Genomic DNA, 24,442 nt, shown 5'->3' on the forward strand with positions numbered 1-24,442 from the left:
CTTCAAGCGTTCGCTTATAAACTGGAATGCTGATGTGAATATACATATATACAGGGTGTCTCACTAAGGTGTTCGCAGAGGATAACTCAATAACTATTATTCTTAGAGAAAAAGTGTAAAGATAAAATTGATTTTGTTTTTCGAAAAAAAAATTGGGGTCAGGCGAAAAACATATGGTCAAATGAACTCTTATCTGACGGATGGTCCGGCCTTTCAACCAAAATACTTAAAATTTTCCTTTAATTTTAATAGGCACCTTTAATGGACAGATATTATGATTGTTCATGTCTATTCAGCTATCACCGTGTGATCGGTGATCTTTGTACCCATATAAGAGCCAGATAAGACCGAATTTGGTTGCAGTAATAAAACGCTATTAACAGTTGTCCGGGTGAATACAAACTGTTTGAAATACTCGTTCATAGCCTCAGGTGCTACAAGTGATATCAGTGGCAGTGTACACGCCATGAAAAACTATCAACAAGTAGTTTGAAATAAATATTGCAAATTTAAGTAATGCTGGTATTGGTGCAGTAAATATAGATATAGGGACAGGAAAATCCGTCATAATGGATAAAATTGGATCGATGTCGAGAAACACCAACAGTGATGATATAATGTCGGTTGAAGCAGCTAAGACGGATGCTTTCCAACAAAGGAGTAGTCTAGAGAGGCTCAACAGCAGGCTTGGGATGGAGTAAAAGTTTTGACACCTCTGAGGGTATTTGAACTGAAAGCTGCCTATTGCAAAAGTTTAATATTCTGTAACGCATAAAATGCTCCCCAAATTTCGAAACAATCTGCTTGATTTAAAGAGAAACCGGAAGATCCTATAGAGCAAAATGATGCTATCACTTTAAACCAATATTTGAAAAACAACTAAATTGCGTACATTATAAAAATTAAACAATAAAATCAACTTGTGCTGATTTCGAGAAAACATGCATTAGACCCAATTAATAGAGTTATCAATATTTCTTTCCAGGTATAGTGAACAGGGGCGATTCGTTCAGACGCCGACGATCACGTAGCAATTCCCTATGCCCACCATCCATGGGCGCCGCCCAGACGCCCTCTCCAGTGCTAGACACCCATGTAACCGAAGTATCCCATTACACAGTGGCACTCCTCGGGGCCCAAGGGGTAGGAAAAACAGCCCTAATCAGCCAGTTCATGACCTCAGAGTGCATCAACGCCTACGAGAGGCAAAAGGGTAAATTCGATGGCGTAAATAACACATTATCTCCCTTTCTATTGATCTGTCCAGAGGTTCTAGTGGTTTTCGATCAGAGATATCGGCCTCGTGTTAATTTTAGTTTAAACACATTAATCCGTGCTTGATGCTGTAATACATGAACTGCAAATAGAATTTGTTTGTGCGGGGTTGAGGTGGGGATTAGTGAGCGAAGTTCAGGCAGTAAACTGATAAAAAAAAAAGAAAAATGTCTATTTGCAGTTTGTTGGGCTCAACGTAAATATTAAAGCATTCAAATAAATACATAATTGGAAGCCCAACACAATGGGTTTTAATCAATTGTTTTATTGGAGCGTCCGAGGGTACGGACAAGGGAAAATAATAGCGGCCATTTGTATAAAGTTATTATTGTTCACTAAATATAAAACCCTTTCAGCGGTTTAATATGAAAATTGTTATTGAATTGCTCTTCATCAAGCCATAAAGTGGAGACTTTTATTGAATGGGCGGTGATTTTTTCGGAAAACGCTCATAATTCATGTTGAGTCACTGACAACAATCACCCGGAAAAAGGTGGAGGGGGGGTATTGGGTCGCCAGTAATTTTTATTAATTTCAAACGGAACTGGCTATTTTTCTTAGATTGCAACATTTAGATAACGACGACAACGGTAACCATAAAGTTTATCTAACACTCGTAAGACGACGGTGTCGTGACGAGTGACACAACGGAACCGGTTATTAATCACCATTCTGTCTCGCGTCTGTAGTTATTTTATCGCATTAATCGCAGGCTCTAGTCATAGACAATTAACAGTAACGGTTACTACCTCGTAAATACAACGGATAGGAACTCAGCAACGCTGGTCAGTAAAGTTCACTATAAAAGATCTCGATAACATAATATTGTTTTAATTTAAAATTAAAATTAATGAAAATCAAAAGCTGATTTATTAAAATCCAGGGGCGCAGGGTCGTTTCAGGCGAAGGCTTAAATGACTTCGATTAAACTTAAATTAAGCTTTCAAGAGTCACTTATGCTTCAGTTTGTAAATGCCGATATAGGTAAGTTGTACTCCTAATTTTGAAGACTAAACTCCGATTGGAATTATTAAATGCATGTGAGTGTGCTGGATATAGCTAAACAGTGTATCTTTCTCTTGACTTAATTCAATTTCACTGTCGCTTCTGCAAACAACAGCAATTACATTTGCAGTTTGCGTTTAGCTGAGATTAACCCATTTGGATGTCTTCAGTCGAGGTTTAATCAGGTATCCGGAACGAGATAAGTTTCAATGCCGCACCTAGCAATACTGGCAAAAGGTATTTTTCGGCCAAAACCACTCACGAATAGACGTTGACGAATAAATATCCCAAAAATAAGCCGTTACAAAAGCTCATTATTGCGAAGCAAATTACCTAATATTTCGTGCTTTGGCGGTCATAAAACACGGGCAGAAAACTGAAGTCAGTTTGTTATGGAAAAAAACCTGAAATTGGTTGGTGATTGAAAACCGGAAGCAACGTGCCCATGTTCGATTTATGTGCAAGTTCAAACTAGCACTGTGATTGAGTTAGAGAATGCCTGAAAATGCATTTTTCGTTTTTCAATGCGGTTTGGCCACACTTCAAAAACACTATTTACATGTTTCGATTTATTGTGTAGGTAAATGAGAACTTTTCCACATGTTGGCATAGGTCTGCTTATGCCAATGCTGTGACATCATGCAACATTTGCTATTTCTTGCATAATACGGCCACGAAGCTATGTCAAGCACGTCCAGACCAACGAAGGGAAGTTTAACGAAGTGGCAACTTAATCGAATTTTCAAGAGGGAATTCCCGTGCAAACGTCATACATGAAGGTGCTCCACAACGCCAGGATAATGGACTATAATGAGTTCCTCAAAATGGAACGGTGGCGCGAACGGATTATGCCGTTGATATGTGTGTTATAGAGGTGGAGAGACTGAATATATTTTTATGCCTTTTTCTCTAAACGGCGTCTAAAAAATCAGAAAATACAAGATTATCAATTTTTCAAAACTTATTTAAGCCCCAACTGATACGCCTCTAAATTCCTTCCGTTGAACTGTTACGAGGGCTGACTTTTATATTTTGCATATAGGGGCATAGATGTCTCGAATGTCATCAATAAAGCTTCAATCTTTAGTTAACCTAAATCTACAGTTTCAGTACGATACGTATAGTGTCGTAGATACAATGAATTGTCAAAGTTGACAAGTTGTTCGAACAATCGAATGAAACTAAGAAAATTTTCGTACAATAATTTTTTACAACTTTCGAAGACAATTATCTCAACAAGAATCCCTCGTCAAGTTGTCTGTTTTCGGCAATGAAGTGCCACATCAGTCGACAATTTCTCGATGGTATGAAGAATTCAAACGTAGACGAATGAATCTTAGCGGCGAGTGAAGGCCAGGTACACCAAAAACGGTAATCGTCCAGGAAAATGTCGACGCTATGCGCAGACGTATCAAGAAAGATCGACAAGTGACATATCGGGAGATTGAGACATCATTAAGAATTTCAAAGACCTTAATTCAAAAAATTACACGGCTATAAAAAATTAGTATCCCGTTGGATACCGAATCTATTGGCGGAAGAACTGAAAGAAGCTGAGACTACTTGGTGTCAAAAAACTTTAGACCGCTTCAACGCAAGAAACTCTAAAAACTTGTACAGCTTCGTCAGTGATAATGAATCGTAGATTTACTCATATGAAGACGAAAATAAACGCCAGTCATCTGTTTAGGTGTTCCATAGTAAAGAAAAACCGACAAAAGTCATCCATTCTCGAAGTATGTCCAAAAAGATGGTGGCGACATTTGTCTCAAAAGCAAGCCATGTAGCAACAATTCCCCTGCAAAATCAAAGAACTGTTACTGCCGATTGGTTAACAGCTATTTGTTTGCAGGAAGTCATCGTTGATCTTAGAAAAACGAACCCCAAACGACGAATCATCCTCCACCAAGAAAATGCAAATTCGCTCACAGCTCGCAAGACAATGGAATTCTTAACTCAACAAACTGTTGTTGAGTTAATTGTTATACCGTCCTCCGTACAGTCCCGACCTAAATTCGAACGATTTCTTTACCTTTTCGAAAATCAAGAACGGACTTCGTGGTCGAAGGTTTCGGTCGCCAGACGATGCGATTAGCTGCTTCCAGAAATGGTTCCAGTGCATGCAAAAGTGCATTGATCTTCGTGGAGAGTACTTCAAAAAACTATAGTCTTTGAAAGTTATCTACTGTTTTATTCCAGCTTTATATGCAAAACTTAAAAGACAGCTATCGTAAATTCTACAGTTTTTGTAGGAGACTTGACGCTTTAAAGTGATCATGAAAACAGTGACGTAGTTTGCCTATGATTACATTTAAAAATGTACGCGTCATTAACTCTTGGAAGCAAAATTTAATTAAAGTAGTTTAAATTCCACGTGATACAACCCTGGATTTTTCTAATCAACTGTTAAATTCTACAGTCTGTAAAGGAAACTTGACGCTTGAAAATGCCATAAAAATAGTGGCGTAACTTGTTTATGACAACAATTATTTTTTTTTATAATTGGCACTCGAAAAAAAAATTGTTTTTAGTTTAGATCATCTGAACTCCAACGTAATACGACTTTGGTTGTCTTTTAAGAACCTAATAAAATCCATCAATTATAAAGAAACGTTAAAGATTTAAGGTGTCGTAAAAGCGGCGGCGTAATTTGCCTGTGACGGCAGTTAAAAATGTTCAATCAGTGACTCTTTGAAACATCTGTTGTGCGTACTTCAGCCCCTGTAAACCTTCAACGGAGTACGATTTTGATTTTCTTCTGATGGTCTAATAAAACCCATAGGTTATAAAGAAATAGTGAGGCGTTAAAGTGTGATAAAAACGGTGGCATAACGTGACTGTGAAGGCAGTTAAAAATTTATAATTGACCAGACAAAAAAATGCTTTTTTCTCCATTTAGAAATGTACATGAACTCCCTTTTCCTCCTTCGAAATTTTCCATTAAGATATTATTCAAAATAGTTCCTATATTGGGCAAATCTACCCCTTATGATTAACTTTGAAACGAGAAAGATAGTCAACCACCTGAGCCCAAACCTGCCCAAAAATAACTACAAATTATTTAACAAGATAGCAAATTATATAAATGAATTGGGGTTAAAGAGACTTTCTTAGATGTTGAATAAACTTCTTTGAGTGAGATTTAGTCCAAAAGAAAGTCAGTAAATCTATTTGAAACACATCCAAAATCGATGTTCCTTAGCAAGAACTTAAAATGTGATTCCGGAGATTTTCTCAGGGGAGAACGAATAAATTTCTTTGAACTGATAAGTTTTGAAGAACCGAGAATAAAGAGTCAATAAATCTAGCCTAAACTTATCCAAGAACAATTAAATTTCCTTCGCGATAACGGACAAATTTTCACGTTAAAATGGGATAAAGTAAAGAAGTTTCTCACGGGTGGATGAATCAAATTCTCTGAACACCTGAGAAAGTTTTGAAATAAGAAAGATTAAAGAGTGTCTTAGGACACCTTTATGTTATAACCGGATGCGGTACAATTTGCAGCTTTCTCGGTTATCGCAGTTAGAGCACCTGTGGAGGGAGATCCCTATCCAGGAGTAGTCCTGAGAGTGAGAGAGAATAGATAGTAGCAGAGTATAGGTTGAGTACAGGTTAAGAGAGTCTGTTTGTGCGATTTTAGGTTAATTAGGTAAAAAACAAAAAGTAATGAATAACTCGACTAAAAGAAAGCATCGCACAAAATTCCGGGCTAATAAAAATAAATCACCGACCGTGTAGAGGACGCCAAAATAAATTGCATATTAAGTGGTGTAGATCCAGGTCCCAATCTGCGATTTTATCGCGTAAACATCCATAATTTCGAAGTTATTGCATATTTTATCTGGCCGGTAATGAGCGCGTACATATGTTGCGAGATCAATATGGAAAGCTTTCATAAAGCATCTGTTGAAGCGACATATTGATAGCGTTATAAATAAAAGCGTTAAATTTAGTAAAGTGGTCTTATTTTCAGATGCAAATATCCGAGAGGCAATAAAACAATCAGGATCAATCCGCAAAAGCAATTACGTTGCTCTATTGTGGCGTTTCGTTTTTGATTTATCCCTGGATAGCCTCCCTCCTCGTTGGAGTTTGACTTGTATAAACTGGCGCATCCAGAAATAACAAACGCACCCGACTTGTATATTTTCCAAGTGCCTTTTACGCGGTTTTCAGTTGATAAAAGCGACCGGTGTTGACGTCAACACCTCTCCACTAAAAAGCAAAATGCTCGATTTTATGGCGATTTTGCAAACATCGTATTTCAACCGTATCGAATCCCCACGAACTATTATTACTTACAAAATTATGATGTTCCCACTTCACATTCCGAGCTCAAAGGAAAATTAGATTAGGTTTTTGACGAAATGGCGTATAGCGGTGGTGACAAAATGGCGAATGCTGAAAGTTATTAGTGACCGCATTAAAAAAGGGAAAGTTTTGCCAAGAGGATTTGTGATGTAGGAATGTAACAATTGAGAAATTTCGGTGATATATGAGGGAGTTTGTGAGGAACAAAGAATTTTATGGAGAGCTCATAATTAGTTGGTTAGTCAAGAATAATACGAAATTTGTCTCTATGATCAATATTGAATAATATAAAAATATCAGCGAAAAGCTAAAAATGTTCTAAAAAGTTCAAGGGAGATACCTACTTTGGCAAATATTTTTATCTTCTATATCTCGGAAGCCAGGAGGAAAATTGACCCTAAAAATTACTTACTCAAGCAAACAAAGTGGTAGTTAAAGCTAATAAACCTTTTCAAGACTTCTTATGAAGTTTTGATACCTAAAAAATTTTAGAGAGTAGGGCGATGGAAAATTCTAGAAATTTATGAAATAATCCTTGAAGTTGGAAACTCGTTGCAAGTGCGGAGACGTATTCTTAAAAATTATTTAACTTTTCGATGGAAACATATTTTTCGAGCAAGGGAAAAACATCTAAATTGAAGAAACTTTATCAAGATTTTCTAGGACATTTTGCTACTTATGACGGCTGTTTTCAGGCAAGCTCTCATAATTGGAAATCGTGAAAATCCATAATCATCAAGCCATAATCAGTGTGAAAAGTTTTAGAAGGGCATAGAATTAAATTTTGCAGTCTAAAATCTGGTCGGCAAAGTAAAAAACCTTAGAAACGGCTCTAGAAGATCGGAATTGGCCAAAAGCCTCGAAGAATACCTACTCTCAAAATAAAGCGTGCTTAATCAAAAATTACCAATAATAATTTCTAAGGTTAGTTTCGGGTGATCAATTATTCCGAAAAATACTCTCTAACATCAAAAGTGATCGGTTAAATATAAATCCTGAAATTTGCTCACTTCAATCAGTCCATGAAAACAAAAATCTGGGAATTCTGACAAAGTTTGGTGTTTATGTAAATGTTGTAATGAACGTAAAAAATATTGGAAAAAAACTCTCTGAGCTCAGGTTAAACAAATATAAAAAAATGAAAAATTCTATCAAAACATTAAAACTTGAAAATATTGACAAAAATGAAAATTATTATGAAAATTTGGTTTAATTTTATTTTCAGACATTCTAATCAAACCTCAAACAGTATCGATCATGCTCAACGGAGAAGAGTCCGAACTGACCTTCCAGAACTTGCCAGGCTTCAAGGTAAGTACTTTTTAATTCATCCAGATGGCAACATGGCCTCCCACGCACTGATGATGCATTCAAGAGATGCAATAGGTGCATTGACTTTTCTATTTCTACGAAATCGTATTTAATCATAACCCAACTCGCGGTCTATAAATAATTATCTCGGGTGTTTGCAAGAACTCAAAAACCTCTTCGCGACTAAAATTAGTCATCGTTAATGTCGTAAGTCAAGAAACTTTGCCCTAGTTGTTCGATTAATCTTGGTCCAGTTGTCTCAGAGGTATAACCTTTCCAGAGGCTCTGGATTTGCCTGAATTCTCTTCAATTTCGGTTTATACCAATTGTTGCGCGATTTGAGTTCAGGTTTATTTCTAGGAGTTTTGTTGTAACATGTAACCGATGCTAATGGCGTTTCATCGTTGACGCAAGTTATTGATGAAATGCAATATTTTATGGGGATATTATTAGAAATATTTATGCATCTGAATTAGCGCTTTGTAAACCAATTTTAAGCCAGAAAGAATGCTCAAAATACTGAACATGAAACAGTATATTCATGAAATTATCTGAAAAGTTTGTGGAATGTGTTCCTTCTTTGGAAAACTTTCGGAAAAAGCCTCTAGGAGCCATTTTAAGTACATGGTTAAAAAAATTGTATACCCTGTAGAATAAAAACAAGCAACTTTTGTCTCAAGCAAGTTTAGCTGAATCGCTCTATTTTTGCCTTCTAGCGCCCAATATTCGTTTGTGCCATTGTTTCCGAGGCGCCCTATATACAGGGTGAGTTTTTTTAAGTGTGTCACGTAAATATCTCTAAAGTTATGAGTTGTAGAAAAAAAAGTTTCAAATAAAAAAGGAATTATATGAAAGGGGAAAACTTTTGGCATCATCACTGTTTCGATTCAAGGTCATCTTCAGGCTTTAATCAAGGTCAACTTTGTTTTTTCAAATGGAAACCCCACATTTTTTTGACAGATTCTGATTTGTTGTTCAAAACAAACATGTTTTTACTTGAAACATTTTTTTATTCATTTGATAGTTTTGGCACAAATTGACATTTTTAAAGAATTTTGTTTTAACAAAAATGCTTGTATCGTATCGATACATTCAAGAGAAGAAATTAAAAAAAAACATAATTTTTAAACAATTCAATCAAATAAGTGTTCAAAATGATGTCCTTCTACTTCAATGCATTTAGCGATTCTCATTTTCAATGACTGTTGGATATTCCAATATGTTTCTGGTGGAATGTTACGGCAAGCTACTCTTATTCTTTCTTTCATGTTTTCAGCAGTTGTTGGCACTTCAGCGTAGACAATTTCTTTTAAGTACCCCCAAAGAAAGAAATCTGGAGATGTTAAGTCTGGTGAACGTGCTGGCCAGTTAACATAACCACCACGACCAATCCACTTTTGGGGAAACATTTCATCCAATTTTTCCCGAACAACTGTTGCATAATAAGCTGGGCACCCATCATGTTAATACCACATGGTCATTCGTCGATTTAGATTTACTTCTTCCAGAAGTATTGGCAAGTCATGTGTTAAAAAATTGAGATACTTTGCAGCATTAAGATTTCCATCGATAAAAAAAGGGCCAATTAAATGTTCTCCTACAATGCCACACCAAACATTTACAATCCATGGACGCTGGTTTTCCACCTCTCGTAACCAATAGGGATTTTCAACAGCCCAGTAATGCATGTTGTGTCTATTAACTTGTCCATGGTTTGTGAATCCGGACTCGTCCGAAAACAACACATTCGAGAAAAAATCATCATTTTGTCTGATTTTTCTTTGAGCCCAAGTAAAAAAGGTAACTCGGTTTTGAAAATCGTCTCCATGTAGTTCTTGATGAAGAGAGAAGTGGTAAGGATGAAACTTATGATTTTTAAAAATTTTACAAACACTACTTTGTGAAATACTAGACTCTTCAGCCAGCTGGCGAGTACTTACATGAGGATCAAGTGCAATGGCAGCTAAAATATCAATTTGATTGTCTTCATTTCCAACGACAGTCTTTGAGCGTGCTCTTTTTTGTGTTTCAACACTTCCTGTTGCTCGAAATGAACTCACAATTTTATTGACAAAAGTCCGTGACGGAAGTATGTTTTGTGGGAAACGCTCGGCATAACGCTGCACCGTTGCAGTAGGACTTCAACCTGATTCGCCATAAGCAAAAATAATTTCAATTTTTTCGTCTTTTGAAAATCGCACTGCCATTTTACAATATTTATTATTCTAAAACTGAATTGAAACTGTAAGCGAGTAGGACTGTGGGTCCTACTTGTTTACAAATTGATAAAACATCTATTTATTACGTTTTTTTTATTCTTTCTTTATTCGACCAAAAACATATTGGAATATCCAACAGTCATTGAAAATGAGAATCGCTAAATGCATTGAAGTAGAAGGAAATTATTATGAACACTTATTTGATTGAATTGTTTAAAAATTATGTTTTTTTTTAATTTCTTCTCTTGAATGTATCGATACGATACAAGCATTTTTGTTAAAACAAAATTCTTTAAAAATGTCAATTTGTGCCAAAACTATCAAATGAAGAAAAAAATGTTTCAAGTAAAAACATGTTTGTTTTGAACAACAAATCAGAATCTGTCAAAAAAATGTGGGGTTTCCATTTGAAAAAACAAATTGACCTTAATTAGAGCCTGAAGGTGACCTTGAATCGAAACAGTGATGATGCCAAAAGTTTTCCCCCTTCATACAATCCCTTTTTTATTTGAAACGTTTTTTTCTAAAACTCATAACTTTAGAGATATTTACGTGACACACTTAAAAAACTCACCCTGTATGTGGGCTCCCGTCAATTAACCCATATGTCATAGCGACGCGTTAACAACCCAGCCCTAAAAGGTCACTGCAAACGCAACTCACAATCGCAGAATCGAGCCGTTGACCACCGATTAGAAAAAAAAATAGGACAAAATCCCTAATTTTAGCTTTTTAATGGGAACTAGTTACAAAAATAGGCAGGAAATATCGTTCATTAGTAGTTAAATTTGATGAGCCGCGTTGCCACACCTAACAAACTATAATGGGTCAGCAGGAAATCGACAGGATGGACCCGCCGGACGCCTTTGTGGTCATCTACTCTGTGGTGGACAAGGCCAGCTTCCTTAAGGCCGAGGTTGAGCTTAACAGGCTGCAGGACTTGGATTTGCTGCGAGGTCGACCTGCCATTCTTGTGGCGAACAAAATAGATTTGGCTCGGAGTAGGGCCGTTTCGACGCAAGGTGAGTGTGGTGTGCAAGAAATTTCGTTTTCTATGGGTTCTCTGTTTAAGTACGGCAAACCCGACTTTAAGCGAACACCCAATATATTATTTGATGCATATTTAGAAGTCACAAGTCTTGAGGATTTAGCGGGGATGCGCCACTAAGCCACCGCTTACGTGGTATTGCATTTTTGCTAAAAAATAGAAATTTGTGAAAACCCCTCGTAATTTTTTTGTGGATGAAAAATCAAAAAACCCTTAAACACATTTAGAGATCTAGAACAAAGTCACTAATGATGTTAGGACGACAATTCTGCAATAACAGTAGGTATTAAATGTGGTAGGGAAAAAATGAACGATTTTACTCAATACTTTCCCTTGTCCTGTATAACGTTGAGAAAACAGTTTTATTTTAACATCAGTCTGTGTCACTAATTCTAGGAAAAAACGGACTTGCAGAATTTTGTTTGTCCATGAAAATCGGCCGAAGCGTTTCCGAAATACGAGCTCCCAAAAATGACCGAAAAACGTGTCGTTTCAGCCCTTGTTGAGAGCAGATTATTTCATACTGAAATATCCCACTTTTACAACACTAGTGAGAGCTTTCTCACATTACTAACACTCGGTGAATGTGCACGGTTTCATTCTGATTGCTCTGCATTTAGGAAATGCAACTGCCAGCTTAGGGAGAAGTGCAGATTAGTGTTTTGCTTTGATGTAGGGGCGCTAGGGCTTTAGACGACGAGTGTGCATATTCCACTACACATGCATCATGAACTAAGTATACCTAAAGCAAACACCCAAGGCTTAATTATAATGATATATCTGTGGTAAGGAATATTTGAGACTCATTAATTCCTTGCGAAGAGATAGGTACTAGATGCTCATTAGACACTTGGGGACGCTACTGAAGACTTGGGAAGCTATTTGATATTAAAAAAAGCGATTCACGTCCTTATTCTTAACTCTATTCTTAAATTTCGATTTGAAGTGAAAACCTTCCTGAAAAAATCGAAAGTGAAAGCGTCTCCAAAGGACTACCTTTTTGAGCCTTGAATCCTAAGAAGCAAATTTTGCTTCAAAGATACGGCACTAAAAAGCTCCATGCTTAAACATCAAAAGACTTAACGTCGAAAATTTAATTTCATTGCAAGATCAAAATCCAGTGTCATCTATAAAGATGTTGATAAATGGAAATATTGCACTTTGGAGTTTTTTTGATTTTTAACGAATCAAATAATCTTTACACATTGCGACGCCACTGGAAATTTTCAAACGGAAAAGTCACTAAGCAGTCTAAAATTTCGAAAACTTAATTACTGAAAGCCAGGGACGTCTTTAGAGGGGTTGTTAATATTTCAAACTAGCGCACTTTACTAATTGTTCAAGCTCTTATGGCATAAAAAAATCTAGTAGCGCTGCTATGCCACTGGAGCCTTCGATAATTAAACTGAAAAATCACGAATTTTTTTGGCACTTCGATCACTAGATTTTATGTTAACCCTGAAAACCAAAGGCGTCTATAAACGGATTGATTAATAGCAACAACGCATTTGACTAATTTCTGGAGGTTTGAAGACCTAAAATACTTGTCTTATTGTTACACCACTGTGAATGATTAACTAATTTTTTGTATCAATATATGAGCGTCACCATCTTTAAAAACAAATTCTAAGCGCGCAGTTTTGACATTTTTCTATTTTTCTTCAGTTTTTTGTTCTTGGTATCAATTAACTAACAATTTCTCTGTTGCTTATACTTGATATTGATGTAACGTTTTCCATTCTTGTCGCTTGCAGATGGCAAGTGCCTGGCTTGCACGACACGTGCCAAATTCATAGAAATCTCTGTGGGCATTAATCACAACGTAGACGAGCTCCTGGTGGGTATCCTGACCCAAATTAGACTGAAAGTTTTGAACTATGACGAGCATGCGCGGCAACAGCAGTGGTAACATTACTAAACATTTCGCCAGTTCTGGCAACGTTGCAACACATTTTTGTTTTTTCTTAAGGTATAAGAGCCGGGGGATGATAAAGGCCAGCATGAAAGCGCGGCAAATGTTCACGTGGCTGTTCGGCAAGGAGGACTCGAAATTCAAAAACTGCGAGAATCTCCACATTCTGTAGATTTAGGGGGTAGTTTTAGGTTAAGAATAAAAATTTACAATCAAGAAACAAATCAAAGTTATATTACTACTGTAATTCGCGGGCCAATTGTGTATTTTTCGTAAGAATGTCGTTTTGTATCTGGGCCAAAACTAATTATACAGGGTTAACTTTTATGTGTAGGTTTTAGGGATTAAAGATACTTGGTAGTTGCCACAAATAGTACTACTTTTCGACTTAACACTTTTTATTGAAAGTTCTAATTGAGGGGACACTTGGAAAGCGCCCTCAAAAGATGGATCATTTATCGATTCTTCCCCTTCTCTTATACGCATTCGCCAGAAATAAGAACCCATTATTCCATTATTGTGATCTAAGAAATCTCAAAGATACAAGAAAACAATGGGCTGTTGTTGACAGTAACGAGCCATCTTCTGAAAATTACAGTTTCGAAATAATCGAGCAACCCTTAACTTGTCAAAATTTAAAGTTCAAATTAGTTAGTGTGAAAAAGCATCTTTTCATAATTTTGACAGGAGATAAGTGGTACTCCATTTCTGATGTTGAACTGTAATTTTCAGGGTTTTCCTACTTCTCACCGCAATTTCAAGCTGCGCAGGGAAAGTTTTTGTAGCTTGCAGTACTATGGTGATTGAGGTTTTTTTTGCTGGGAAAATGTACTTAAATCTGGTGAACACGACGGCCTCAACTCTATTATAGCTCTAATATAATACTTAAAAGATATATTTTCGACGATGTTTTAAATATATCAGTAGATAGGTGATTATCATTATAGGTTAAGCAAGGGCCTTCAAGCTATTGTATATTAGATAGGTTAGAAAGACGTGTTTGTATTGAATGTTTACTTATATTGTTATCTTTTGTACATCTATTTCTCCTATGTACTTTCGGACAATAATCAATGTTGTATATGTTGTATAAATAAATTTATGGAAATTCTTTTTGTTGGTTAATTCTGAAAGAAAAACACAAGGATTGGTTTGAGTAAATTCAATTGGTATATTTCTGTGGTGCAGTACTAAATCTATGTTAACATAACTTTGGTTGAACAAAATGTATGTATATAATTTGTATTATTAAAAGTAAACAAAAAATTTACATAATAAATGTATAAGTGAAACGATAATCTTCGAGTTTTAGCTGCATTTCAATCAAATTGCTGAGTTAAAATTTGAGTACTAATTCACCAATTACCTCTGCACTCAATAATCTACGAAGTCAGATCTAACTCTGTATTCAGATGCACAGTTGAAGATAATGTATTAGAATTTCCTTAAAAGCTTAAAAAGATAAACATGTTAATGAGTAGTAATCAGCAATGGCTACGAATGAATGATAGTTTTGAAACACTTTTCTTACCTCACAAGGTAGACTTCTTCTCTCTCGTACATTATAATTAAACCATAATAGTCTTCAGGTCGCAGTGAATGACTGTGTACCAGCCCACCAAATTCGATACAATACAACACATACACATAAAAATTAAACACAGTAGGTATAAAAAGAATCACATAGTAGGTATAAACTAGCCATATAAAATATCGAGCTTTTCGTATCTTTAAATGGGGGATAAAATTACTTCAAATCGAAGCAAAAATGGTAATGTGGCGGATCGGGCGGGATTGTAGGTGGATCCTGTGGAATTGCCACCCCCTCTGCGTCCAATAGCCGCAATTTAATCTCCATGCTAAGTAGCGTATCTAAGTCTTTCTCCATCTCCTTGCTGATCATTTTTTGTGCTAAAAGTGCGTTCACTCCGTCGGTCCAGTAGGCTAAAGTGAGCTCATCGGGTGCGACGCAGTCCAGACTTTGCAAGTCCACCCCTGATACGAGAAACACAACTTAGGACCAATCTAGTCCCTAAACTAATTCAAAGGAATAGAACTATTTTGTCGCTTAAGAAAATGACAAATTAGCAAGCTCTAAAACCTGGTCATGGCGACTAGAAAAATAGATCAAACAGGACGGCTCGAGATAAGATGCCCAACTCCTTTATTTAGGATTTTTGGCAGAATTTCGGAAAAATGTTAAATACTGACGTTGTGCATATTTTGTCTGTTTATATATCTTTTTTACATTTTGGTAATTCATGACGAACACATTAAGTCCAAGATAAAGACGTTTCAAGTGGTCAGCAAAAGTCACGGCAAATAAAAAAAACTTAAAATACTAACCTTCAAGAGTCAAAGAAAATGCGAGCTGCGTATGCGATGCTTTACGTCCACGCATGTGTGGACACTCCTTCCCAACCAACAGCGCCTTCACGTCACTTACGGCCAACTTAGAAGGCAACTCCTCGGCCATGGGGGTGGATTTCTCATCGCAGTCACCATAGTGTAACACCTTGTAATTCGGAGACAAACGCATGAACCAGAACTTGTCCTTGATGCGCTGCCCGCGGGGTGAATATTTCGTAAAACGAGTACCTGAAGACTGTAATTGTTAGCAAACGGAACGTTGAAAAAAAAACAAGCACCTTCAATTAAGTAATTTAAACGCTGCTGCTTTATCAGCTCCATTATCTCTGGAGTGATGAGCTCTCGGAGTTCTACCACTGGCTTGGCGTGGCTCTCCCACTCCTCACGGGTATTTCTAGAGTTCACTAAGGGTCACAAATTAAAAAAAATAGAGAAAAATCAGACGGACCTCTCCAACTGCCATAGCTGCGTTATCTCCGAATAAGTGAGAGTTTGCAGTTTCGTTTTGAGTTGGTCTAGGGACCCTGGAGAAGTTTCCAAAGCGCGACTAATTTGCTCCTTCACAACACTGGCCACCTTTCCGAAATCCTCGGCAGTAGCTCTCATCTCCTTCCAAGTTTTATTCAACAAAACTATGCATATGCAGTAGCACTCTTCAAAAGGATGATCATGAGTGAAGAAGAGAGGCTGATATGCCACACACTGTTCCGAAGGGGCTTCACCTAAGACCAAAAAATTTCTTAATAAACCAAAAATTTACTTAATGATTTTGGACATCTTTATTAATGTATATCCAACCCATTCAATCTCCATCTGCGCAATTACCGATTTTCAACAACTCGCAAAGGATGCGAACCAACTCGACGCTGGCTCTGCCAAAAGGACACTCGTGCTCGTCGGCCCTACAGCTGTTTTCCAGCACCAACTTGGTATAGCTGTCCGGATGGTTTCTTGCAAAGTATATCATGCAGTCTAATGCTAAAAGCCCCGGAGGAGTTTCGGTGAAATCCAAAGCAGGGTTTATGTCATTTTTAAAACCCAGTTTCTTATAATCACGAGTAAAGCCCTGGGTGCCTCTAAGACTACTAGCACCCTCGCTATCGAAGGCGATTCGCCGCAGTTCTCTGATCTTGTCATGACCATCTTGGTCCTAAAAGAACCATATGTTAATAAACATTGCACCACTCTCGAAAAAAAATTAAAAACCAAAATTGTCCAAAATATGTTATTGTTTTTAACAATAACACCAGAGCAATGAAAATTCTTTTACAAAACATTACCTGCGGATCCATCTTAGTCAACTTGCGCTGCTCCAGAAGGCCTAACATTAGAGTTTGTAAAACGTACAACTGATGACCCATTTCTGCCCCACTAGATGATCCAGAGTGAAGAATGCTGTTTTGAATTATTAGTCTGACTTGTTTTGAAGTCAAGGTTTGCACTACAAAAAAGAATGGAATCTTCACTTTAATAATTTGTTATAACAATTAGCTATACCTAAAAGTCGTCTTTTACTAGTATCAGCCCTTGACAAAAGGGCATTAATCAGAGCTACCGCATTTTGCTGCACTACTGGAGCAGCTTGAAGATGATTGGTAAGGGACATTATGGGTACCTCCCGTTCAACCTTTAGGGCAAACATACTTTAATTTACTCAACACAATAATGTATTAAAAAAAGTCTCATTTACCTGCCCATAACCCTCAGTGCTGTTCAGTACAACGTTTTCCAAAATTGAGAGTGCAGCTTGAGTGACTTCAGGCTCCTGGGTTGTATTCACTAAAGTAGCAACTTTGGTAATAAAATCTCCATTCAAGACATCCCATGACACAATTCCTGGCTCCATGAGCTCCACAAATGACAACAAAGTATGCGCCAACACTGTTCCCTTACAATTACCCTTCTCAATTTGCTTTATAATCAGTGTCAACCCTTGCTTATTAATAAACTCGAGAGCAAAGGTCATATCAGCACTCAACACTGATAAAGTAGCTACTGCTGAAGCCTTCTCTTCAGGGCTGGCATTGTTCAGCTTATGCAAGATATCTTGAGCTGTTTTTGCAGGGGAGAAATTCAGCCTCAACACAGATCCATTTTTAATCTCATTTCGATTCTTCTCAGTAATATAATTGTTGTTATTGCTATCATTGAATTGCAAAGCGTACTGGTCGGGTTCTGTGAGATTCCAACCGTTGCAAAGTTCTTGAATTATAGCTGCTAAGGGCTGCTTTTGATTGAATTCTATCAATTGGGGCACTTGATCGGTCATTTCAACCGCTATTTTCACGATGTAGGAGTCCTTCATTGCTGGCATTGTCGATGGGTCGCTTGAAGGAGAAATTGGGAAACTTTAATTCATTTTGATAGTGAAATTAGGTGATTTCTTCACGGAAATGTTATTACTTGTTAAAAGTTGCTGTTTATTCTTATTATTATTTATTAGGATAATGACACTGACGTTCGTGACATAATATTAAAATTAAGAAGAGCTATTTAATGTATCGGCTAGGTGATGTTGCTCATATGGAAGTGAATTGCATCCTTGTTCGTCTAATACATGATTGATGGAAAGAAAGAGAAACGCAGTCAATTCCTTCTCTTTGTTGATGTAATAAAGAATTGACAATTTATGTCATTGGATCATTATTGTCATTTAACACATAAACAGCAAAAAAGAGTAAACATAAACAAACTTTACTCTTGGTGGAAATATTTTCAAAATTTTTACAAAATTCATTGAAAACATGCTCAAACCACTTAACTTTTAATGTGCCACTGAAAAACCTGCCACGAAAATGTGTTCTAAACTATTGTGTTTCGTTTTATCAGTTTTCCTAGGTCTGGCAACCACTGAATCTCAATACAAACCACCCACCATTTTTATAACCACTTTAGTTAGGAATAAAGCCCATATTTTGCCTTATTTTTTATCGTATTTAGAACAGCTAGATTATCCCAAAGAACGTATCTCATTATGGTAAGTCTCACTTATAATACATTTGAGAATATAATGTAACATGAAGTTGTTAAAGATTTGGAATGACTGGATTTTAAGAATTTCACCTACTGATGAAGCATTTTTTCAAGATTTGCAGGTTCAAAATCTATAACTCTAAGGTACTGATTTTTGGTAATTTAAAGCATCTCTGTGTGATACTTTGCAGAGGGTTCAGCAGGCTTGATAATATTACTCATTACACTTAAATTTCATGTTTTCTTTGTAAGCTCTAGGAAATAGCTCAAGAAGAACCACCAAGGAGAAATCTATAGAACAATAAAATAATTTTTGATAATTTGTAGTTTCTAGATCCATGAATTTAAAACCATGGTTTTTGGTCATTTAAGCCATCTATTTGACCATCCATGTGTTCATTACATTTGATAAAAGAATAAATTAAATCTCATAGATTTTGAATGAAATTTGAACCTGTTTTGTTAGGATTCTCAGTGATCATAATTCAGATCAAAGCATACCAATCTTGAAATCTTGGGTTGATACAGTCAGAGAGCAATACCATTCCATCTACACTGAGTTTGAAGATGGATACCCTTACACTTATCCTGGTAAGTGCTTTGTTTTATCCCCTACACTGTCACTACTTGTAGTTCATAAATAGGGGAGGAAGGTCCAGGTCACTGGACAGAAGACCGCTTCAAACACTTAATGCAGACCAAAGATTCCTCTTTGTTTTATGCCAAACAAAAATGGGCAGATTTCTATCTGGTAATATGAATATGAACCAACACAACCTTTGTTATTAACAAAACCTTTTTGCAGTCCCTTGATGCAGATGTTCTCCTTACAAACCCTAATACCCTCAACCATCTGATTGCCAAAAATCTCACAATTGTGGCCCCAATGTTGGAATCAGAAGGAATATATTCTAACTTTTGGCATGGCATGACTGAAGACTATTACTATCTTCGAACTAAAGGTTATACACAAATCTTGAAGAGAGAGAATGTGAGCTGCTTTGCAGTGGCAATGATTCATAGCTGTGTTTTAGTGGATTTAAGAAGAGCTGAAAGTGATTTTCTTACCTATAGGTCTGAGTTTTGAATATTTATGTCAATGTTACTTATATGGAGATTTTAGGCCTGATAAAATAAAGGACTACCAAGGCCCCTATGATGACATGATAGCTTTTGGCTTGTCAGCAAGTTTAAATAATATTCCTCTATATATATGTAACGAAGAACTTTTTGGATATATCCCAATTCCTTTGGATCAAGATGATGATATGAGCTCTGATTTTGATCATTTGCTCAATATTAAAATGGAAATTTTGAACTCAGGTATGTTTGAGTGAGTGTCGAATTGCATGAATTCTGAAGATTGAGAATATTACAAGAATCTCAAAAATAGTAAGATTTTTTTACTTGAAGTAAAATCAATGTAGCTGGCACATACATCTGAAAATTTACTCCAACAGTGTCTTTCTTAAAGGCAACCAAAACTAAAAATTATAGCTCATGATAAAACTCATAAATGTGATTAATAAAATGATATAATATTAGAGCACCCATCAGTACCATCCCAACATTTTCTTTAAAAAACTCACTGTTCCAATTATTCAGACTACTTGACAACCACCAGAATGTTCTAAGTTCCTTAGGGCAGCATTGGCACTTAACTAAAGGTCTAAGTCGCTACGTTAAACTGCCAAAAAAAGACAGCATGATGTTTGACAAAATCTTCATGATCAATTTGAAAAGACGATCGGATCGGCGGAAAAGAATGCAACTGTGCTTTGAAGAATTAGGATTGATGGTGGAAATTATTGATGCGGTTGACGGAAAGTAGGCTTACAAATTCCTCTTATGAATTTCACTACCATTACTATCATAATCGCTTTTTAGGTTACTAAATGACTCCATTCTTCAGCACTTAGAGTTTATGCCAGATTTCCAGGATCCCTACCACAAAAGGTTGTATTTTGTACTGTATTTAAGGTAATTCAAATTCTGTGTTTCCACTTTATAGGCCAATGAAACTCGGAGAAATTGGGTGCTTTTTGAGTCATTATCTGATTTGGATAAAGGTGAGAAATCCACATTGACCTTGGAACTATAATTTAAGAACAAAACAGATAAAACTTTGAGGAGTGTTTTAGGTCATAGAAAACAACTACAAATCTGTGCTAGTTTTAGAGGACGATCTCAGATTTGAAACTTTCTTCAGGTACAGAGTGAAAAGTGTAATGTCTGAAGTCTCCCGTATAGTGCCCGAATGGGATTTGGTGTAAGTTCTGATTTTTGTAAAGGAGATGAAGGATGTAGAAAAGTTTATTAAAGGTATTTCGGTCGAAAGAAGATGCAAGACAATGATGAGCCTTGGGTGGAAGGAGCCGATTTCCTTGTTGAGGCCGGGTATTCGTATTGGACTTTAGGATACGTTTTGAGTATGTCTGGGGCCACGAAACTGCTAGACGCTGAACCGCTCAAAAAACTGGTAAGTTTCACCACGGAATTCAGTCGTTAACTCAACAAATGGGATGCCAACAAAAATTTTCAATTGAATCGATTAACTTTACAGGTGCCAGTTGATGAGTACTTGCCCATACTCTTTGACAAGCACCCAAAGGAGAACTGGAAGGGACACTATCCAAAGAGGGACCTTATAGCCTTGTCTGCCGCCCCTTTACTGGTGTACCCCACTCATTATACCGGGGAGAAAGGATATATTAGTGACACTGAAGACTCAAAAGTCATCTCTGAGACTGTTAGAATAAAAGAAGATTTGTGAATACTTCTTTTTGAAAGCAATGTAATTCGGTGCCATATATGTGTGTAATTTGTGTGTGATTTTGTGTGCCATTAATTTTTTATAACTTAATAAAGTGTGCCTTATCCTTGTACGAGGTGTTTCAGATTTTACCAAGTACTTTCGGGTTACTGAAAACAGAAGAGAAAAAATAAACAAAATATGTGGATTTTCCATCTATTAATGTGTTTTTCTTAACGTAACATGGAAAAAATATATACTCATTAAATCTGTAACCTCGATTTATTGTTCAAAAAAGTTTCCTAGAGTTGCGAAACTTCGTACAAGTAGGCCCCCAACAGTTTGGTCTAGAAAAACAATCAAGCAAAAGGCAAGAAATCAATTTTAGTTTCTGCTTTCTAACAACATTTTATAAATTTTGAGATAAAACGCTACTTGAGATTATGATTTCTTACTTACTTTGTTACGGCATGTAAATTTCTCAATACCTTACTCAATACAAATCAGAAACCTAAACTTCAGTTCTAGTTTAAAAATTCGACTTTACTACCGATTTTAAATCACAGATCTCAAGCGCCAACAGATAGAATTAACTTCACCAATATCTTACCCCTTCGATATAGTTCCTGATGTCGATTTTTTCATTCTGAGAGTGGGCTCCGTCATTCCCACATCCCACCGGCAACAAAATCACATTTTTCCCGGTCGCTTTTTGCAAGACTAAAGTGACCGGGATGGAACCTCCCTCCCTGGTTAAGTCGGGTTCCACTCCATACACGTGTTTGGTTGCTTTAATGCCTTTTGAACAACAAAATTTTTAATAACAAATAGAAATCATTCGACATATTTTACGAAGGAAACACAACATTCTTCCTTACCTGCACTGTAGTGGGGATGGAAGGGATCCTCCATCCAGGGAGATCCGGAATGTACCATATAACACTACAACCCCAATATGAAATCTTTTTAACACCGTTAACCATATTCAAGTACCTTCATTTGATTCGTACTTCCATACTTCTTCCACTGATCATTGACATAGGCCACCACATACTTTTCAATTTGATTGGGCTCTTGGTTAGGGACAAGTCTAATAGAAAACTTGGCAATCACTTTTCTGGGAATTACTGTTTTTTGGCCAGGTTCGCTGAACGCACCTTCGATTCCTGTAAAGATTTCTTAAATTAAAAGGAGAATAACTAGGTTTCTGAGAGACTGCCCCATTAGCCCATGACCCAATTGAAAACTTAAAAAATGAATTCAACTTACCATGGATGGACAAGGAAGGGAACCTCCAGCGATGCATCAATATCTTTTCCTTGTTTTCATTGTGCAGCAATTGTTTGGAGCCGATGTCTGCCTTGTATTCGGCCACATTGAAATAAATCTTTTTGTAGAGTTTTTCCTCCTCTGCAGTCAAGGACGCCACCTCATTGTTGATCCCAGTGACCTGTATTTCCCCATCTTTGTTCGAGAGGGTGCTCAGTATGTGCACCAAGTCATTCATTGCTTCAGGACTGAGAAATGCAAAACCATGGGAAAATTACTCCTCTCTATAATATCTAGATCAATACAGTTAACTTACACTGTTCCCCCATAAACGCCACTGTGCAAGTCTTTAACAGAACACTCAATTTCCAACTGAAAATAACACATGCCTCTGAGGCCATATGTAATGCAAGGCTTTTCAGTGCCCAACCAATAATTATCAGAAATGCACACATAGTCTGTTCCCTTTAAGAACTTTTTGCTTTCTCCATATAAAAGATCATCCAGTCCTACACTTCCAGACTCCTCCATCCCCTCCAAGACAAACTTAAGATTGACCTATTAAAATTGACAATCAAACATTTTTTTTCTTTGATTAAAAAAAACATTATTACAGGAACTTCAACTCCAATTGCTTTGTAGGCTTCCAAGGCATGAATCCAACCTAAAACTGGTCCTTTATCATCAGAGGAACCACGTCCATACAATTTTCCATCTCTCTCAGTTAAAACAAAGGGTTCAGAATCCCACCCATCTTCCTTGAGTGCGGGTTGCACATCTAGGTGACCATAAACAAGAACAGTCTTCTTGTTTGGATCTGAGCCTAAATTACCTAAAGGACCACTTGTAATGTAGAGAAAAAAAGAAACATTATATTTTTGGTTGAATTGTTACCAAGTAAAACTGGAGGTAGAGGGATTTCTGAGCCGTCTGGCAGCTTCTGAGTACCAATATCTCTAAGCTCAACAGTGGCCCCTAAAGCTTGTAATTTTGTAACTGCCCATTGAAGCATTTTTTTTACGTCTGGACGGTTCTGAGGCCATGCTGATACTGATTTTATGGCCACTGCTTCAGTCAAGTTGGCAATGTAGGTTTGTTTATTTTCATCAATTTTTCTGAAGAATTTGGCTTTTAATGGAGATTTTGAAATACTCCCAAAAATACAGTAATATACAGGGTGTGTCTAAAAAGTCCCTACAACTATGTAAAAGTTGTAAAGACCTTTTAAGGATATTCTGTAGAACAGGGATGTACGGAGAAATACTATATAAAATAGTGTGTCATACTTACTTGAACAATTTGTCCAAAGGTTGTGGAAGAGTCATGTTGCGACAAACTACTTTACTTTCTTGATGTTGCTTTTGACAATAACACAAATTTTCAATCTACAATAGAAATAATTACACTAATCAGAGATTTGATATAGTGCTAAAGCAGAATGAATCTTTTTATTACAGGTATTTAGTTTTAATTCATATACCTATATCTTGATTTACTACTTGAGGGATTTGAACTCCTTAGTAAGCAATTTATAGAGTATAAATAATTGAGTGAATGATAAGGTAGATATCAGATATTTATATTATATTCACACATTTAAGTAAACACCTTAACACCAATATCTAATCAGGGTTGTAGCATTGAATTTCTGGTTTATTGCTTATCATTATTTGAGTCCAAGGAGTAACAAATATAGCGTTTTAAGTATCAGGGCTTGAACCAAGTTTTCTTGTAAACATATTTTTGGAAAGGAAAACCACAAAAACCTTACCGCAATCAACTGTATGCTCACAAATTTGTATCTCGATAACAGAAATAAATGATAAGGTAATAAGGAAGTAATATTTAAAATAACACTAAATTCAATTGAAATGAGTTTAGTTAAGTTTTAAATTAGAATATAAATTAATCGAGTGCAATAAAAGTAAAAGTAAAAAATAAACAATAACAGCTGATTACGCTCAAACTCAAAAACATGTAATAAAGTTAAAGAA

The 24,442-nt window shown here is 36.4% G+C and overlaps 5 protein-coding genes across 6 annotated transcripts in view; 3 read left to right on the forward strand and 2 right to left on the reverse strand.

Moving 5' to 3' along the window:
* LOC136411803 (GTP-binding protein REM 1) overlaps window positions 1-14,192 on the forward strand; it is a 33,918-nt gene extending 19,726 nt beyond the window's left edge. Inside the window, exons 4-8 of one of the 2 annotated variants that reach the window (XM_066394526.1) lie at window positions 986-1,213; window positions 7,820-7,905; window positions 10,957-11,146; window positions 12,927-13,077; window positions 13,142-14,192. In XM_066394526.1, coding sequence (XP_066250623.1) covers window positions 986-1,213; window positions 7,820-7,905; window positions 10,957-11,146; window positions 12,927-13,077; window positions 13,142-13,256 — 770 coding nt within the window. In that variant the 3' untranslated portion in view covers window positions 13,257-14,192. The remainder of the gene's footprint in view (window positions 1-985; window positions 1,214-7,819; window positions 7,906-10,956; window positions 11,147-12,926; window positions 13,078-13,141) is intronic. The other variant, XM_066394528.1, reaches the window with a different exon arrangement.
* Window positions 1-24,442, forward strand: part of Dci (Dodecenoyl-CoA delta-isomerase) — a 57,549-nt gene that overhangs the window by 26,679 nt on the left and 6,428 nt on the right. The window lies entirely within an intron of this gene.
* Window positions 14,247-17,881, reverse strand: Ced-12 (engulfment and cell motility Ced-12). The gene is made up of 8 exons (XM_066394156.1): window positions 17,145-17,881; window positions 16,952-17,081; window positions 16,735-16,895; window positions 16,280-16,604; window positions 15,903-16,176; window positions 15,733-15,848; window positions 15,431-15,682; window positions 14,247-15,079 (listed from the first exon to the last, which is right to left on the reverse strand). Exons 1-8 carry the CDS (start codon window positions 17,766-17,768, stop codon window positions 14,832-14,834), a joined length of 2,130 nt encoding a protein of 709 aa, XP_066250253.1. The 5' UTR covers window positions 17,769-17,881; the 3' UTR covers window positions 14,247-14,831.
* On the forward strand, window positions 18,138-21,312 carry LOC136411714 (glycosyltransferase 25 family member). Its single transcript, XM_066394380.1, has 11 exons — window positions 18,138-18,431; window positions 18,894-19,018; window positions 19,072-19,178; window positions 19,233-19,501; window positions 19,551-19,750; window positions 20,071-20,254; window positions 20,315-20,383; window positions 20,439-20,496; window positions 20,569-20,696; window positions 20,750-20,906; window positions 20,991-21,312. Exons 1-11 carry the CDS (start codon window positions 18,250-18,252, stop codon window positions 21,198-21,200), a joined length of 1,689 nt encoding a protein of 562 aa, XP_066250477.1. The 5' UTR covers window positions 18,138-18,249; the 3' UTR covers window positions 21,201-21,312.
* Window positions 21,382-24,266, reverse strand: LOC136411598 (cytosolic non-specific dipeptidase-like). Its single transcript, XM_066394233.1, has 10 exons — window positions 24,220-24,266; window positions 23,739-23,833; window positions 23,343-23,563; window positions 23,063-23,280; window positions 22,765-23,006; window positions 22,449-22,696; window positions 22,173-22,345; window positions 22,058-22,121; window positions 21,790-21,977; window positions 21,382-21,526 (listed from the first exon to the last, which is right to left on the reverse strand). Exons 2-10 carry the CDS (start codon window positions 23,771-23,773, stop codon window positions 21,482-21,484), a joined length of 1,434 nt encoding a protein of 477 aa, XP_066250330.1. The 5' UTR covers window positions 23,774-23,833; window positions 24,220-24,266; the 3' UTR covers window positions 21,382-21,481.

Source organism: Euwallacea similis, chromosome 10, assembly GCF_039881205.1.
Source record: "Euwallacea similis isolate ESF13 chromosome 10, ESF131.1, whole genome shotgun sequence".
NCBI classification, from domain to species: domain Eukaryota; kingdom Metazoa; phylum Arthropoda; class Insecta; order Coleoptera; family Curculionidae; genus Euwallacea; species Euwallacea similis.

What these genes read in the sequence shown, in the direction of transcription:
- LOC136411714 (XM_066394380.1), top strand. Translation starts at nt 18,250, where the DNA reads ATGTGTTCTAAACTATTGTGTTTCGTTTTATCAGTTTTCCTAGGTCTG. An exon ending in AATGGGCAGATTTCTATCTG is followed by an intron (nt 19,179 to 19,232) that starts GTAATATGAATA and finishes ACCTTTTTGCAG; the next exon opens with TCCCTTGATGCAGATGTTCT. An exon ending in CAGGATCCCTACCACAAAAG is followed by an intron (nt 20,384 to 20,438) that starts GTTGTATTTTGT and finishes TCCACTTTATAG; the next exon opens with GCCAATGAAACTCGGAGAAA.
- LOC136411598 (XM_066394233.1), bottom strand. Translation starts at nt 23,773, where the DNA reads ATGACTCTTCCACAACCTTTGGACAAATTGTTCAA. An exon ending in GAAGTACGAATCAAATGAAG is followed by an intron (nt 22,122 to 22,172) that starts GTACTTGAATAT and finishes TTGGGGTTGTAG; the next exon opens with TGTTATATGGTACATTCCGG. An exon ending in CCATCCCCACTACAGTGCAG is followed by an intron (nt 21,978 to 22,057) that starts GTAAGGAAGAAT and finishes GTTGTTCAAAAG; the next exon opens with GCATTAAAGCAACCAAACAC.
- Ced-12 (XM_066394156.1), bottom strand. Translation starts at nt 17,768, where the DNA reads ATGCCAGCAATGAAGGACTCCTACATCGTGAAAATAGCGGTTGAAATG. An exon ending in TTGCGAGTTGTTGAAAATCG is followed by an intron (nt 16,177 to 16,279) that starts GTAATTGCGCAG and finishes TTTTGGTCTTAG; the next exon opens with GTGAAGCCCCTTCGGAACAG. An exon ending in CAGCTATGGCAGTTGGAGAG is followed by an intron (nt 15,849 to 15,902) that starts GTCCGTCTGATT and finishes AGTGAACTCTAG; the next exon opens with AAATACCCGTGAGGAGTGGG.